The sequence below is a fragment of the Oryza sativa genome, chromosome 8, assembly GCF_034140825.1.
Source record: "Oryza sativa Japonica Group chromosome 8, ASM3414082v1".
NCBI lineage: Eukaryota > Viridiplantae > Streptophyta > Magnoliopsida > Poales > Poaceae > Oryza > Oryza sativa.
The window spans coordinates 27,249,071-27,265,209 of record NC_089042.1 but is presented as its reverse complement, the minus strand read 5'-3'; the positions used below and the strand labels follow the sequence as shown (position 1 = coordinate 27,265,209).

Here is a 16,139-nt window from a genome sequence, read left to right as displayed (position 1 = left end):
AGCAAGGTCAATAGTATAGCCAACTACTGACTCCAAAACATCTATAGTCAATCTAATAGTCTATTCATACAATAGCTAACTATAAAAATATACTACATCATTAATACCTGGTCCCACCTCTCATACACACATAATATCTTGGAGTCCGTGTTACAGCCGACTACAAATCTGTAGCCCGCTTTCTTCTCTCTTCTCTTTTTTTCTCGATATATGGTTATAGCCAGCTTATAGCCTGCTATTGTACCTGCTCTTATGGAATCCAAATAGGAGTAATGCCTTTGAGCATCCAATTTGAGGAATTTAATACTATTTGGAAGAATTTAGTGTATGTATCTTTAATGAATTTATTGCCTTCACCCCCTAGAAATTCCAATTTTCTTGAGGACTTCATTGTATTTTCCTCAGGAACCCAAATGTTTGTGTGCATTTATTTTTCGTGGAATCCAATCTTTTGCTATGAAATTTATTGTGGATTTTTTTTCTTTTTGAACCCAATTATCCAAACCCAAACCGTGCAGAATATTAAAAAGGTCATATAGATAGAAAGATGGTGATTTAACATTGGAAGTACACATCTTAGAGGGACGTGACTATACAGGTAGTGGTAGCTCCATCTATGTTAGACCCTATCCACATATATTTCAAATAAAATTTTCTCTTAAACTACTCATTCGATCGACGATCCGATTACACCGTTGTGTTCGTAATAATTACTCCCTCCGTTTTTTAATAGATGATGCCATTGACTTTTTTTTACATGTTTGACCATTCGTCTTATTCAAAAAATTTACGTAATTATAATTTATTTTGTTATGAGTTGTTTTATCACTCATAGTACTTTAAGTGTGATTTATATCTTATATATTTGCATAAAATCTTTGAATAAGACAAATGATAAAACATGTGAGAAAAAGTCAACGGTGTCATCTATTAAAAAACGGAGGCAGTAAATCTTTATAACAAGATCTCACATGATTATATTTTGATAAAAAAATATAAATTACTTTTATAATATATCTAAATTACTTTTAGATTTCACTAAATTACTTCTTGGATATATAAAAGTAAATTCAATAAAGCCTAAAAGTAATTTACATATATTATAGAAGTAACTTATAACAAAAAAATAACTTTAATGCATGCCTTTTTTTTTATTTTGGACGTGACTACACAGCTAGTGGTAGCCGGTTTGTATTCCTTCTAGTGTCTCATTTCAACTTGAAAAATGCAATAGTATGTATCTTTTTTAATCTCTTTAATAACTTATATCTTTTAAATCACATATTGTTTTTAAGATATATTTATAGAGAGTTACTTCTGAACCATGCAAAAGTTACTTCCATTTAACATTGAAGTTATTTTTAAAAATTGTTAAACTTTCATGTGTTGATCTGTGCTGATTAAATTTAATTTCTAGATAGTCATATTTTTATCCCTACAACAAATTTACTTCTAATGTCGTGACAAAGTTACTTCCGTTTTATTTTAAGTTACTTTTTATAATATATGTAAATTACTTTTAGACTTTATTGAATTTACTTTTATATGTCTAAGAAGTAATTTAGTCAAACATATGATAAAAGTAACTTACATATGTAATAAAAGTAATTTACAAATATAATTTTATTTCATCGTAATATAATCATGTAAGATCTTGTTCTGAAGATTTAATTGCAATGAACACAATTGTGTAATTGGATTGTAGATCGGATAAGTAATTTGAGAGAAAATTCTATAAAAAAAAAATAGACATGCATTGTGTGCACTAGTAACAACTGGACCTTTTCTCACGTAACTATACTAGCAACACTGGACCTTCTCTCACGTACTATAGCACTGGACCTTTTCTCACGTATGAATGCATCGCTCTTTTAACACTAAATCGAGAGCGCTGTCGGTTTAGATTTTGCGATCTTAGAGCTTATACTAGTTATAAGTAAGATTGGAGCTAGTAGTAAAGTATAGGTAAGCTCTGATCCAATATTGAGCCCCTGAGCTTTACTCCTTTGCAACTATACTCCTGTGCAAACAGTTGGTGATGATTCATAACTGCTGACTGAAAATGGACGTTAGATGTCTATGATATGATCTCGTTCAGAAGCAGAACTGCAGAAGCATAAGGGTTTGTTCGGTTCATGCATGATCCTGCCATGATGCATGCCATGGCATGCTCAGTTCGTTGAGACACATTCAGAATATGGATGGATCAAATTGTCAGACAACTCTTTTTATTTAGGAGTACATTTTATTTCCATCCAACTAGATGGTTTGATATGGACACAAAAAATATCTGAAACTCTGTGTTGATCGTTGTTATTAATTTATCTGAAAATCAATACAGGGATTTGATGCACAAATACTTGTTACAAATTTCACACCAAGCACAATCTATCCAAATACAAAAATTTGGCTCATACATAGCTCATTGCTAACATCTATCATCACTTGTACGTAATGGGCATCCATGTACATCATCGGAATTTTTTTCCCCAATGGTTTCAGAAATTACGGCGTAGGAATGACCAGTTGAGCCTCTTGATGCGAACGATGCGGTTGAGCTCCTCGCGAACGGAGACGAGCAGCACGTACGCCTCACGTGCGCCCTCCACCTCCACGTCCACCACGTGCTCCACCGTGCCGGAGTCGGGGTCGTAGTAGCCGCCGCCGCCGTCGACCACCCGCACCTCGCCGCCGTCGACCACCGCCACCTCCTTCTCCGTCGTCACCGTGAGCAGCAGCACGGCCCCGTCGTCGTCGACGTACTCCACGCACCGCACCGCCTCGCGGACGCCGCCGCCGTCGTGGAGCGCCGCCGGCACCGTCCTCTCCTCCATCAGCGGGAACACCTCGCCGGCGATCTCCAGGCACTCGCGCGCGTCCTCCTCGTCGTCGTCAGGGACGAGGCGGCGGCGACAATCCTCGCGCGAGAAGAAGAGCGGCTTCCCGTCGTACTCCACGCAGTCGCGCACGACGCCGCCGGACGTCGCGACGCGCCACCTCGTCAGCTGCGGAGCGTACAGGGACGCCATGGCCGCGCGCCGCCGGTGACGCCGGATCACACCGGAGAAGCTAAGCTAAGCTAAGGATCAGCAAGTGCAATGCGCTCTGATCGATGGCGACGATGAGCTTGCGATCGAATTGCTTGAGCTCTCATCAGGGCCAGCATCTGAATTTATCATGAGCACCAAACTCAGTGTGGAATTCGGAGTCGGACACCGATTCCGAGACACAGTCGATCCGGCACTGCCGCTCCTGTGGGACCCACATAATGTATTCTCCTGGAGCCCATGGGCCCATGACCAGTTCAGTGCCATCTTGGGCTTCGAGTTTCTATTCTCCATAGGAATAAGTTCATCAGAGGTCCCTTAACTTATCAACGAATCCAATTTTCGTCCTTGACCCTCAACTATCATAACCGGTGCAGATAAGATCCCTCGGCGGTTTCGATGGTGGTTTTGGCTAACGTAGCGCCTACGTGGTTATTTTGACTCGGTCTTCATCCGACGTGGCACTGATGTGGCGCTTAGGTGGCAATTCAGTCTAGAAAAATAATAAAACCTGTGGGACCCACATGTCAGTTTCACATTCAAAAATATATTTAAAAAGTGGGACCCACGTGGGCCCCACATGTCATCCTCTCTGTCTATCTTTTTTTTTTCCTTTTTCATTCTTTTTCTTCTTTTAAGATGGCATCCGGAGGCCGATGCGAGCGCCGCGCCGGCGGAGAGGGCGGCCGACGGGAATGGAGCGACGGCCGGCAGGAGGGAGGGAGAGGAGTGGCGGCCGGCGGGTGGGAGGGAGAGGAACGGCGGCGCGCGCCGCGCTGGCGGAGAGGGCGGTCGATAGGAGCGCCACGAGGGAGGAGGCGAGCTCGTCGGGGCGGCCGGCGGGAGAAGAGGCAGCACGCGCCGGCCGACGGGAGGGAGGGAGAGGAGCGGGAGGTGGCTCCGGCGGCTGTGGGCGGAAGAGGAAGGGGCGGCGAGAGGTGGCCCTGGTTGCGGCTGCCGTTGGGAGAGGAGACGGCGTCGATGGTGAGGAGGACGCTCGCGGCGCTGGAGACGCGGTCGCTAGGTTGGTCGAAGGGTGAGAAGGGAGTGGCGGGGGAGGTGACGTCGGGGCGCACTAGTCACGGTCGGCGAGCGCGGCATGCACGTGGCGGACCGGACCGAGAAAGGCAGCGGGGACGACGACGAGAGGAGATGGAGCGCGAATCGGGACAGTAGACGGCGGCGGCGTGACCCCGGTGTCGAGGCCGATCGAGGTCGAGTAGCGTGACCCCGGCGTCAAGGTGCGCGGCGACGGCGGTCGCGTCCCCCTCACCTGCCAACTCAGGATATCTGGTGGTGGTGGTGGCCGGCGACGTCACACTACCCGGTCTAGGAGGAGCGGCGGCGCGGGCGGTCGTCATCGCCGGAGTTGCGCGGAAGATGGGGAGTTCTTGTTGTTGCCGGACGGGCGGCGGCCGGAGGCCCGGAGCAGAGTAGCGGAGCAGGCCAACTTTGCCGCTATGGATCGCCGCGGCCACCTCCTCGCTGGCCATCCCACTCGAACGCCATCTTCGTGCGCGCTCGCCGCGGGCCACTGTTTTTCTTTTTATCTGACCGACATGTGGGCCCCACATTTTGTTTTTATTTTTTATTTTTATATTTTACTTCCAGTGCCACGTCACCGCCACGTAGGACGAGGACCAAGTCAAACCGGTCACGTAAGCGCCATATCAGCCAAAACCACCATCAGAACCACTGAGGGACCTGCTTTGCACCGGTTTTGATAGTTGAGGGACCTGTTGTATCTGGTTTTTTCTGGTTGAAGGACGAAAATCGAATTAATTGACAAGTTAAGGGAGCTTAAGTGAACTTATTCCTTCTCCATATATTGGGCCAGATGACTAAATGGGCCGGACACAGACTTTCTTTCTGCTGCTCTCCCTGTGGTCTACTGGTCTCGTCGCAGAGCAGCAGCATGGCAGTTGGCCTGAATGCAACGCAGAATGCTTACTGTACTACTTGCTTATTGCAGCATATTCATTCAGGGTTTCAGAAATTCAGTCTCAGAATGCAAACAGTTGGATTCTCTAGAAATTTCAGGACCAACACATGTAATCATCGATATGAAGCATAAATCGCATTGGGTTAAAGTTCAAAGTCAAGGATCACAAATTTGACAACAAATCACGGAAACTATCACCAGTTGTTCGAGCGTAGCCAGTTTGCAGTGCCATATATACTGCCATCTCTTGTTTCCATCAGAACCTACAAGCTAGGAGGAGTACCGATTAAACTTGCTTTGTAATTGCATCCCACCAAGATATAGTTATGAATTCATGACGAGGAGCAGCACAAGGCTTGCATTGCATGGCTGCATCATAGCTTACCATACTCCATAACTGTTACTCCTAGCCCATCCATCATGATGCATATGCCTTGCCATGCTCTCTTCAGACTTCAGATCATGGATTGATTCATCGATCGTTTCGTCAGAAACCTTAGTTCCCCAAAAAATTTTCCTAAAAACATCACATCGAATTTTTGACACATGCATAGAGTATTAAATATAGATTTAAAAAACTAATTACGCAATTAGAGGAAAGATTGCGAGACGAATCTTTTGAGCCTAATTATTAGTTCATAATTAGCCATAAGTGTTACAGTAACCCGCATGTGCTAATGACGGATTAATTATGCTCAAAAGATTCGTCTCGTGGTTTCCAGGCGAGTTATGAAATTAGTTTTTTCATTCGTATCCGAAAACCCCTTCCGGCATCCTGTCAAACATCCAATGTGACACCAAAAACATTTTTTTCTCGAACTAAATATGCCCTTATTTTGATTTCCCATATAGGATTACTTCCTAGTGCCATTCAAGCAACGATCACTGTTCAGTAACAGTACATCATGTCGCACTCTAAAAAGCACATAATTTATCTGAAACTCTGAGTAGATCTGTTGTTTCTTTGGAGTAACAGAGATTCAGACAACAGAATGATCAATGCAGCACTTACAGGTAGGAAAAAGATTGGATTTGGGGGGAATTGATGCATGCAAGATGGGAGTAGATAATGCTCTGTTCAGAAAGTCAGAATTCCATGCCCCCACGCATGTGACATGTAGCAATACCACCATCCATATCCACTGCCTACTCAAGTGTTCCTCATCAACTGCCATTTTCTCCTTATTAGATAATGGAATAATCCTATCAACAGTCCATGGAACACAGTAATTTCACAGTACCTACCTACCATGACAAGTCATAAATATTTCTAAAAACATTCCGGTGTTCCAAATGGCACATTAAATCCTGAATTAATGTGCATGATGGATCAATGGGACAGATCTAGTACATGATTAATATTTCAAAACAACAAATTTATCTGATCTGTAAAATTATACTCCTACTCCTGTTTATTTCGTTACGGTTGTCTGCATGCAGTGTGATGCTTGCCTGTCATCCAGTGATTATTGCAGAAGCAGCAGCAGCATCACATTCACATCCCACGTTGGCGCCGACATCCTGTGCAGCAGCCACATGCGCATGCCAAAACCGAGAGGTATTAAAAAGGAGATTAACTTAGCATAAATCCAAGATTAAATCCGTTTTTGTATGCGTTGAGATTGGTGGGAGGCTGGGAGAAAGCACATGCTCACCAAACCGTTTTTCAGTTAAGCCACAGTTGTTGTGATGTGTGATGATCTATATGGACCATCCATGCAGGGCTAGGCTGCAGCCATCCATGCATGCATGAACCAATGCAAATGCTTTTGATAATATGCAGATCTGAACTGGTTAATTATTTCCCAGAAAGCTACTACAGCCTAACATCTCTCACTCTCACCATCATGGGTGTCACTTGGTTGCTTTGCTGCCAGACTGAAAGTTTTAACTGTCCAGAAACTAGAAGCAGTCGAGTCTGTCTAATTACTCTTGTATTTTGGTTATGTACTTTTGATTTAGATGTAGAGGCTGGGTTTTAATCAATTTTCTAAAAAAATATATACAGAAGGTATTGTACATATGGATCAAGTGGTTTTACTTAACTCATCTGAAAGAATGAACGAATTAAGCAGGTTTGTTCTTGGACAGTACTACAGTGATGCCTTGCAAATTGAGCAAAGGCAGGCAAAACAAGTACATAAATTTCCCCAGATTAATGGAGTGAGACAGCTAATAGTACTATTATGGTACTGTTAGTACCTTGCTGCCACTAATTCGAGGCCATTTTTTATCTGACTTTTTGTTTCTTCGAGCACTTGGGTTCAGAACCGCATGGTTTTTGTTTTTCGTTTCGAGAAAAAGTGGAGCTCTGTTCCTTGCTTTTCAAGTGAACTTCTGCAATTTCCATCCTGTTCTGCTTCAGAATTTTATTTGTACATACATGAATGTGAAAGATATCAAATGTGTACACATGTTTGTAGTCTTGTAGAGAGTATGATCAATGATATCAACTAGCTGCTGCATTACTAGAACCACATGCAGATAAGGTCGAACTAAACCAAATCAATGATAAAATTTTGAGTTATTAAAACTAAGTACTTTGGCTGGTGCAATGATATCGACGGCTCCAATACACGACGACATAATACAGGCATAAAAATACTCTGGCAATTAGTTTACCAACCGGCAATGCAAATTATACGACAGTGGTTAGGAGATCCCTATCAATTAATCATCGGCAGCGACTGTATTATTCTGACGCTTGACCAAAATGGGGGCTGGCCTGAACATTAATCATTTTCAGGAAAATGTACTTATCTGAAATCTACAAAATATCAATGTGTTTGGTTAAATTTAACCCTTTCTATAACATGGATTAGTTGGAGTACATTACAATCTGAAGTCAAACTGGAGTACTGCAGAGACAGACTGTCGGTAGTCCGATTTTTGATTCTGCGTACAGTCGTTGACCAAATTAGATTGGACCATTTCATGGTTACTGCAGTCTGCAGGAGAAAGAAAAGAACACTTGATCTGCACTCAAGCTTGGGTGCTTATCTTAAGTCACAACCAACCACATCTTAATGACCTGATGAATATGAGATGAGCTTGGTGCTTTTATGAGAAATTGACTTCTCCCAGGAGGTCCCACCATGTCAGTTTCTAACCCACAAATTTTGTACAAAAACTAAATAAATTCTTGCAAAACTCCTACTATTACTACAATTTTCTTAGACAACAGCACACAAAACCTTACTATATCAAATACTCTATCCGATCCAAAATATAACAACCTAATACAAAATAAGACACGTCGTACTACTACGAATCTGAACAAAACCCTTGTCTAGATTAATATTTACTAGTATCTTTATCTTAATTTGATCATCCCCTAAATAGAGGGCATCAAGACCAAATACACTAATCCAACATTCTGAAATTAATCCTCATCGATCAAAGGTGCTCCGTCGCTTCATGTTCAACAAGTTAATTCACACTTTAAATGTTGTATGGGTTGAACTAATAGAAATCAATCTTGATTTGTTGTATGCATGTGGGGCATTCACAATGCACATGTACTCTTTACACAAATAAAAAAAGAAGCAATTTATTAAATAATTATTATTTTGAAAACATCTTAGATGATGATTAAATTGGGATGAAGGGAGTAGAATATACTCCTATCTCTACTTCGGGTGTTATATTTTAGGTTGGAGGAAATAGAGCTTAAGCTTGTAATATGCTCCCTCTATCATAAATTGTTTAGAACACGATTTTTCTTTTGCTTTAAATCCAAGTATGCCAGGAAATATCGATGATCGATATTTTGAAAGAGCAATCGAATCTCGTTCTAAAGGTCGGATATTTATGACGTGTATTAGGGCTTTTGCATTGCCATTGTTTACCCAAATGTTGTAAGCATAAAACCATGTCAAGATTGTTTTTTAACTTTTGGGTGAAAACTTTCACAGTTGGAGCAGTAACTAAAAGAAAAAAAAAAGGCTTTCCCTTTCTCCAAATTGTCCTTGGAACTCCACTTTGCCCCATTGAAAACGACGCCTGACCTCAACAATAGCACCACCCAGGCACCCACCCACTGACTTCCCGGGCCCCACATGTACAATCCCTACAATCGAGAGAGAGAGAGAGAGAGAGAGAGAGAGAGAGAGAGCTCGAAGCTTTTCCCAAATAACTTTGCCACAGTGCCTCCTGCTTCCCCCCTGTGCTTGCAGACTTGCAGCGCAGAGCTCAGCGTAGCGTGCTCTCGCCTCCACACTCCACACCACACCACAGTCGCCTCTCTCCTCTTTCACCGAGAAGCGAAGCGAGAGAGAGACTGGCACCGCCGCAAGAAGCCAACCGGCGGGGGAGGGAGAAGCAGAGCAAGCGGCAGAAAGAAGAATCATTGGTTAGGCTCTGCAGAGGAGAGGCGGCACTGCACTGGAGGTGAGAGGCTGAGAACGAGAGGTAGAAGAAGAATCGGGAGAAGGATCGTCTTCACGGGAGGAGCAAGGAGGGGATAATTAGGCTCGGATTGCCATTAGGCTGAGGGGGGATTCGCGAGGCTTGTGTTGAGAGGCTTGAGAGGTGTGTGCTCGCGTCCCTCTGCTTCTTCTTCTTCTTCTCCATCTTACTGTATTCTTTATGCTGCTTCTAGATTTGTCTCTTGTATCTGTGATGTTGATGGAGTTCGTCAGAAATGTCCCTTCTTTTCTTCTCTTCCTCCCATGATTTCTTCGAGCAGCATCTTTCTATATTCTGTTCTGTTTTTCCCCCCTCTGAAGTACGTTTTGGAACTATGATGATTCCATAACAAGTTGCTAGTCGAAGATTGCTTGTTACTCTATCGATCAATGGCAGTTCTGCAGCTGCTGCTTAAAATGGGTTCTTTTGCTCAAGATTTGATTGTGCTTTCTCCTTCTGTATCTCTGTTGGTATATAGTTCTGGGACAGGTCCACTTTGATTCTATCATGGGACTCCTATTTGATTGTGTTTGAGGTCCTCACTGGATCTGCTCACACCTTACTTGTACTCGTATAGTATCCCATTCGGATTGAATTAAATGCATTTCCTAGAAAAAAAATTGCTCTACTTAGTCCTTGCTCCTTGCAGCCTCCATTTCGAGTACACCTCTATTTATTCGATGCTTGACTTCATTCCAAGCAGTATTGTTGGGCAGCTAGGTGTACTTGTCTTCTCCTTTCTGCACTCAAAATGTTGTAGTTAATGGCACCTTTCGTGCTCATTGAGTTTGGTATGCTTTTTATGGTTCAGCAAAATGGGAGTAGCAAATTGTTGTGCTTTGGTTTCAATTCCAGTGACAATTTCCAGCCATATTACTAGTTAGCATTTACTGACAAAATGCATTGGTTTCGTGTTCACTGTGAGCCATCAAAACGGTTTGTGCTACCGACATGTTAGCCTGGATTGAGTTTCACTGTAAAGTTGCAACCTTTATTACATTTGGTTGTTGGTGATTTCATTTTCGTTAGGACTACCCAGGTTGTCGACTATTAACTCATTAGACTTTTGTCACTTTCAAGTTCTAATAATTCTTTGAAGTCCTCTGTATGATTACTGTGATTTCTGAATTGTGCTTAACATTTGCAGGTAATGTGCTTTAGAGTCGACAGCAATGGCTTCGCTGGTACCCGGGGTCCTTCTCAAGCTCCTTCAGCACATGAACAGCGATGTTAAAGTTGCCGGCGAGCACCGTTCGTCCCTTCTTCAGGTGGTCAGCATTGTTCCGGCCCTTGCAGGGAGTGATCTGTTTACCAACCAGGGTTTCTATCTCAAGGTGTCCGATTCCTCGCACGCAACATACGTTTCCTTACCAGAAGAGCAGCATGATCTCATATTGAGCGACACAATTCAGTTGGGACAGTTCATCCATGTAGACCGTCTTGAGGCAGCCACTCCGGTGCCAATCTTGAGGGGAGTCAGGCCAGTTCCAGGTCGGCATGCTTGTGTTGGCAGTCCAGAAGATCTTGTGGTAACAAACTCCACTTTTCTCGGAAGTAAGAAGGCACAACAATCCATCAACGGGTCAAAGGATGCCAGTACTTTATCACTAGAAAAGGAGCAGAGCAAATTGGAGAAATTAAAACCTTCAGTGAAAAACAATGGGGCAGAAATCAAGAAACCACAGTTAACCAAATCAAACTCTTCTCTCTCGAAACAAGCATTGAATAGCATTATAGACAAGAAGGAAGTAGTCAGCTCAAAGACAAAACCTACCAGTGCTAGGTCGACACCTTCATCTCCGACCAGCGTTTATTCTCTACCGGCATCATTTGAGAGATTCTCGAATGACATAAAGCAGAGAACAAAATCAAAAGGAGCAGATAAGTCATCACCTTCTAGGCTTTCCTTGTTAGAGAAAGCTGCTTCTGTTTTGAAGGCTACTACAGCAGGGAGGAAGTCCTCTGCAGGTAACTTGCTTAGTAACACCATGTCAAGTATTGAATCGGGACCAAAGGCCCTGAGAAGAAGCTGGGAAGGGAATGCAGAAGCAAAGAGCAAAGGAAATTCAGATTCAAAGGCAGCCAAAACTGAGAAGAAGTCTGAGAATAGAAGCACATCGGTACGTGCGGTTGTTGTCAACGCTTATCAGTTATATTTGTCTACAAATGTGGCGTGATTTACTTTATTGAGTATCCTTCATGTAGTACTTAAGCTATTGCCTTAAGCCCTTAACACATTGTAGCCTTTCAGTAACATTTGAATTCATGTTTGATCCTTTATTGCCCATCTTTTTTTTTTCCAAAGTTACTAATCTTTGCTGGCTCTTTTGTTATCAGACTCCAAGACGCAAACCACTAGTAGAAGAGAAGCCATTGCATAAGGATGACAGTAAGATTCAGACTCCTCCAAGGAAGAGCTCAGCAAGTGCCCCTTCAGATGATTCTGAGAAAATAGTGAATAAGCCTTCTTCTCCTTTGAGGAGGACGTCTGGAGTTTCAAGCAACACAAATATTACAAATCTAGTGAAGATTGCTTCAAACAGCAAAAAGTTGACAGATGCTAGCGCTTCATGGACATCACTTCCTCCTTCACTTGCTAAATTAGGGAAGGTATGAATATGCTCATTCACATGTTCGCATAGGTTGGCTCATTGATGTGTTCACTATGGCTGTTTGCTACAATAGGTCTAGCATTGCAAAACCTTTTGCAATTTTGAGGGTGCTAATTTAATTTTTGTCTTTGCACAAATATATACTTAACAAAAGAAACGATGGACAAGCCCTGTTTTACTATGTGAAATGATGGCTCCAGTTCCCCTGGGCATCAACAAAGCAATTTTACTATACCATTTTAGTCATACTGTCCAGAGGATTGAAGGATGAAAGAATTGGAGATCATTTTTCTCTGTAGCTGTTGAATGCTTCATTAATGTCATATTGAATATTTAATTGCATCCAACTTTTCACAGGAGCTTCTGAAGTACAGGGATGCAGCACAAATGGCTGCTGTTGAAGCTATGCAGGAAGCTTCTGCTGCAGAGAACTTGCTTCGATGTTTAAGGTAATTTTTTCACTGACATATCCTTTGTGATGTTGCAACTACAAAATCTATAATCAGCACCATTTCAAGGTATTGCCAACTCCTGATATTTCAATGATATTGAATTGTTTCTCTTGAGCTATTCCTTGACTTCTTAGTCTGATACTGATACTACCTAAGTACTAACCATTAGTATTTATTTCCAAATTGTGTTTTGTATGCATAGCCGTATGCATGTGCATCATCGCTGTAGTTATTTTGAGAAATTTTGTTAACTTTAAGGTGAAAATTCTTCAAGTCAACTGCTTGCGCCACACTATGCTCATTAACTTGTTTCCAGCCTAAATATGTCCTTATGGTGTGCGTAATATGTGCAGCTGATATGATCTGCCTTGGATTTTCTTTTTTGTACTTAGTTCAAATTTGAACCCAAAGCCAAAGATTTGAATCCAAGCCCTCCCTATCCAAACAGGGCCTTGAGGATTTTGTTGCCTGTCCTAGCATGTTGTATGCTTACAACAAGCAATTTTATGGATAAGTTTCAAGTCCCACATGGCATCTAATTATTAACATGGTTGATAATCGATGGCTCTCTTGATGTTTATATCACATGGGTTCTAAAATAATCGATGACCAATCGGCGTCAGGTCGAAATACCTCAGCTATAGCTGTCAAGCAAGTTGCAATGATATTACCAACCACCAATTAGCTCCCTCTCCTTTTGATCCATACAAAGGCTTGATTATGTCTGCACATGCTTGGAATTTAGATTTCGGATTGAGCTTGTGTTCCTGAGTGCTCTACGGACAGATTGAACAAGTTCCTGGAGTCCATGCTAGCAATGCATGGAACAGCCAGCTGTTCTTGTCTGAATAAAGCTAGGCTGTATAGTGTTTATCTTCTCAAACAGTCTGAACTGCTGATTCCTGTATCTTGACAAGCATTGCCAGACAAGAACTCCTAACAATTCAGTACTTGTCACTGCAATGTACTATGAAATAAAGTAGTTTGCACTTTCTGCTCACACACTGGTGCTTGCAGTGCTCTGACAGTTCTGTGCCTAGTCACAACTCACAAATAGTAGTACTATGGTAATGTCAAATGTGACCTTTTAATCTGATCAAAATGTGTGTTTTACTGATGGTCCCATCACTGTTACTGAATAATGCATGGCTGATTGTACAGCACAAAAGTTCAGATTTCTGCAACCTTTTTACCATGCACTGTTGTAGAATTTGTGTACTCCTCCCTCTGTTTCAGGTTATAAGACGTTTTGACTTTTGGTCAAAGTCAAACTATTTTAAGTTTGTAGAAAAAAGTAGTAACATCTTCGACCCAAGACAAATTTATAATGAAAATATATTCAATTATTGATTTCGGATTGAGTTTAAAGCGTCGTATGACCTGAAACGGAGGGAGTAGTTAGGAATGGTGCATTTGTTGCCGAAACAACAACTAAGAAATGTCCTGTCACTGTTGTGTTGATCTGAATGCTTATCAAATGAGCTTTTATCTGATCAAAATGTGTGAGTTTTACTGATGGATCATTGTTACTGAATGCTGCATACGGTTACTTCTACAGCGCAGAAGTTCAGATTTCTGCAACATTTTTACCTTGCTTGTGTCGTTACTCGTTACGTTCGTTGCAGTAATAACAGCTAAGAACTTACCTTTCACTGTTGTGTTGATCTGGATGCAGCTCGTACGCGGAGGTGAGCTCGACGGCGGAGGAGCAGAACCCGCAGCCGGCGGTGGAGCAATTCCTGGCTCTCCATGCAGCCATGTCCCGCGCCACCGTCGTCACCGACTCGCTGACCAAGGCCACGGCGACCTCGACGGCGACTTCACCGGACCGATCAACACCCAGTGAAGCCGCAGCCGTCGACGAGGAGTCCCTTGCCGTCGCGGTGGAGCGCCGGCGCCGGGCAGCGTCCTGGGTGGGCGCCGGGCTCGCCACCGACCTCTCCGCGTTCTCCCTTTACAACCTCAAGCCGCCACCCGCCATTGCTGCCTCCCCGCTGGCCGTCGTGCTCGTCGACGAGTCGGCGAGACCGGCGGCGGCGACGAAGGCGTCGCCGCCCGCGAAGTCGCGGCTGTTCCCGCCCAAGGTCAAGGGGAGGGTGGGACCCGTCGCTGCGGCAGTGGCGGCGGCGCCTGTCCCTCCGCCGGAGTGGGAGAGGGGAGGCGGCGCGGAGGAGAGGGGCGAGCTGGCGAGGCGGCTGGGGGAGGAGGCGAGGGGGTGGTTCCTGGCGTTCGTCGAGCGGTTCCTCGACGCCGACGTGGCCGCCGCCGCCGCGCCGTGGGATCGCGACCGCGCCGCCAGGATGCTCCCGCAGCTGAAGCGCGTCAACGACTGGCTCAGCGAGATAGCGAAGCCCACGGAACCGCCGCCGCCGCAATCCGACGCCGACGGCGAGGAGGCCGGCGGCGGCGCCCCCGCCGTTGCGAATGGAGGCGGCAACACCGTGCCGGAGGAGACGATAGAGCGGCTGCGGAAGAAGATCTACGAGTACCTCCTCACCAACGTCGACTCGGCCGCCTCCGTGCTGGGCGGCGCCGGCGCGGCAGCGAACGGGAAGAGGGTCTGAGCGACATGGGCCGTCAGATCTTGCACGAATCTCGAGGCCAGCATGGGGAGGCTTAACTGGCCTCGCAAATGGGGTGAGTTGTGGCCCGCTTTCGAGTTCTATCTAGAATTTCTGCATTCTCTAAAAGAGCATTCTAAAATCTAAATTTGATGCGGAAAATGAAAAAGAGAAGGTAATTTGTAATGATAATGATGTATACAGTAATACAATTGATTGTTTCGATTGTTGAAATGAAAAAAGAAAATGAAAGAGTAAATTACACTCGTAATACAGGGACAACAACTTAGCACGCAACCCTTGTCAATTCCTTAGATTGTCTTCCTTTCTTCACTTTCCCAACTCATCTCTTTCATTTTTCCTACGCCTTTTCAAATTACTAAACGTGTTTTTTTTTAAAAAAATTATATACGAAAGTTGTCTTAAAAATCATATCAATTCTTTTTTTAAAAAATAGCTAATCCTTAATTTATTATGTGTTAATGCATACATTGTTTTACGTATGGATAGGAGGGATTCCCAACTCCTTTCGTTTATTAGAACAAACTTTTCAACTAATAAACAGATTTGCTAGAAAACTTACGCAAGTTTTTTTTCCCATCTACACATGTTGCGCGTAAGATTTTAGTGATAGCTTGTGTAGTAGTTATAACGTAATTACTGTCGAAACAAGATTTTGGCAATAATAAAAGGGGGTGACTATCAAGCTAAGAAAGTGGATGGGTTTAGAGACAAGGAATTTTATACAGGTTTAGGCCTTCTTATTCAAGAAGTAATACCCTACTCTTGTCCGGGGATGATTCCGCCGAGTGTATTATTGATTGTATGATTGGGAGAAAAAAAATCGTCCCGAGAGGAACCTGGACCCCTCCTTATATAGGGGAAGGGATCCGTATTATAAAGTACAGTCCATATCCTAACGGAACATGAGATTACAGATAAAATACAATCGTAACCGACTAGGATCCCGAGTATTTTCTTAACATACAAGTTTAGAATCTAACCCGAGTCCTCATAAAGATATTCTATCTATATTTGGTACCATATATCCAGCTGGAATGTAACCGCCATGTAGATATGGGGTAACCATAATCTTCACAGTAGCCCCCGAGACCTTC

The 16,139-nt window shown here is 43.5% G+C and overlaps 1 protein-coding gene and 1 long non-coding RNA gene across 2 annotated transcripts; one reads left to right on the top strand and one right to left on the bottom strand.

The window, feature by feature from the left end:
• Nucleotides 1–6,144: 6,144 nt before the first annotated feature.
• On the bottom strand, nt 6,145–14,991 carry LOC136351470 (uncharacterized). The gene is made up of 2 exons (XR_010734640.1): nt 14,107–14,991; nt 6,145–6,510 (listed from the first exon to the last, which is right to left on the bottom strand). It is a non-coding gene; the product is annotated as an uncharacterized lncRNA (long non-coding RNA).
• LOC4346193 (uncharacterized) lies at nt 9,155–15,303 on the top strand. Its single transcript, XM_015795575.3, has 5 exons — nt 9,155–9,519; nt 10,544–11,516; nt 11,734–12,006; nt 12,366–12,457; nt 14,136–15,303. Exons 2-5 carry the CDS (start codon nt 10,569–10,571, stop codon nt 15,022–15,024), a joined length of 2,202 nt encoding a protein of 733 aa, XP_015651061.1. The 5' UTR covers nt 9,155–9,519; nt 10,544–10,568; the 3' UTR covers nt 15,025–15,303.
• Nucleotides 15,304–16,139: the final 836 nt, after the last annotated feature.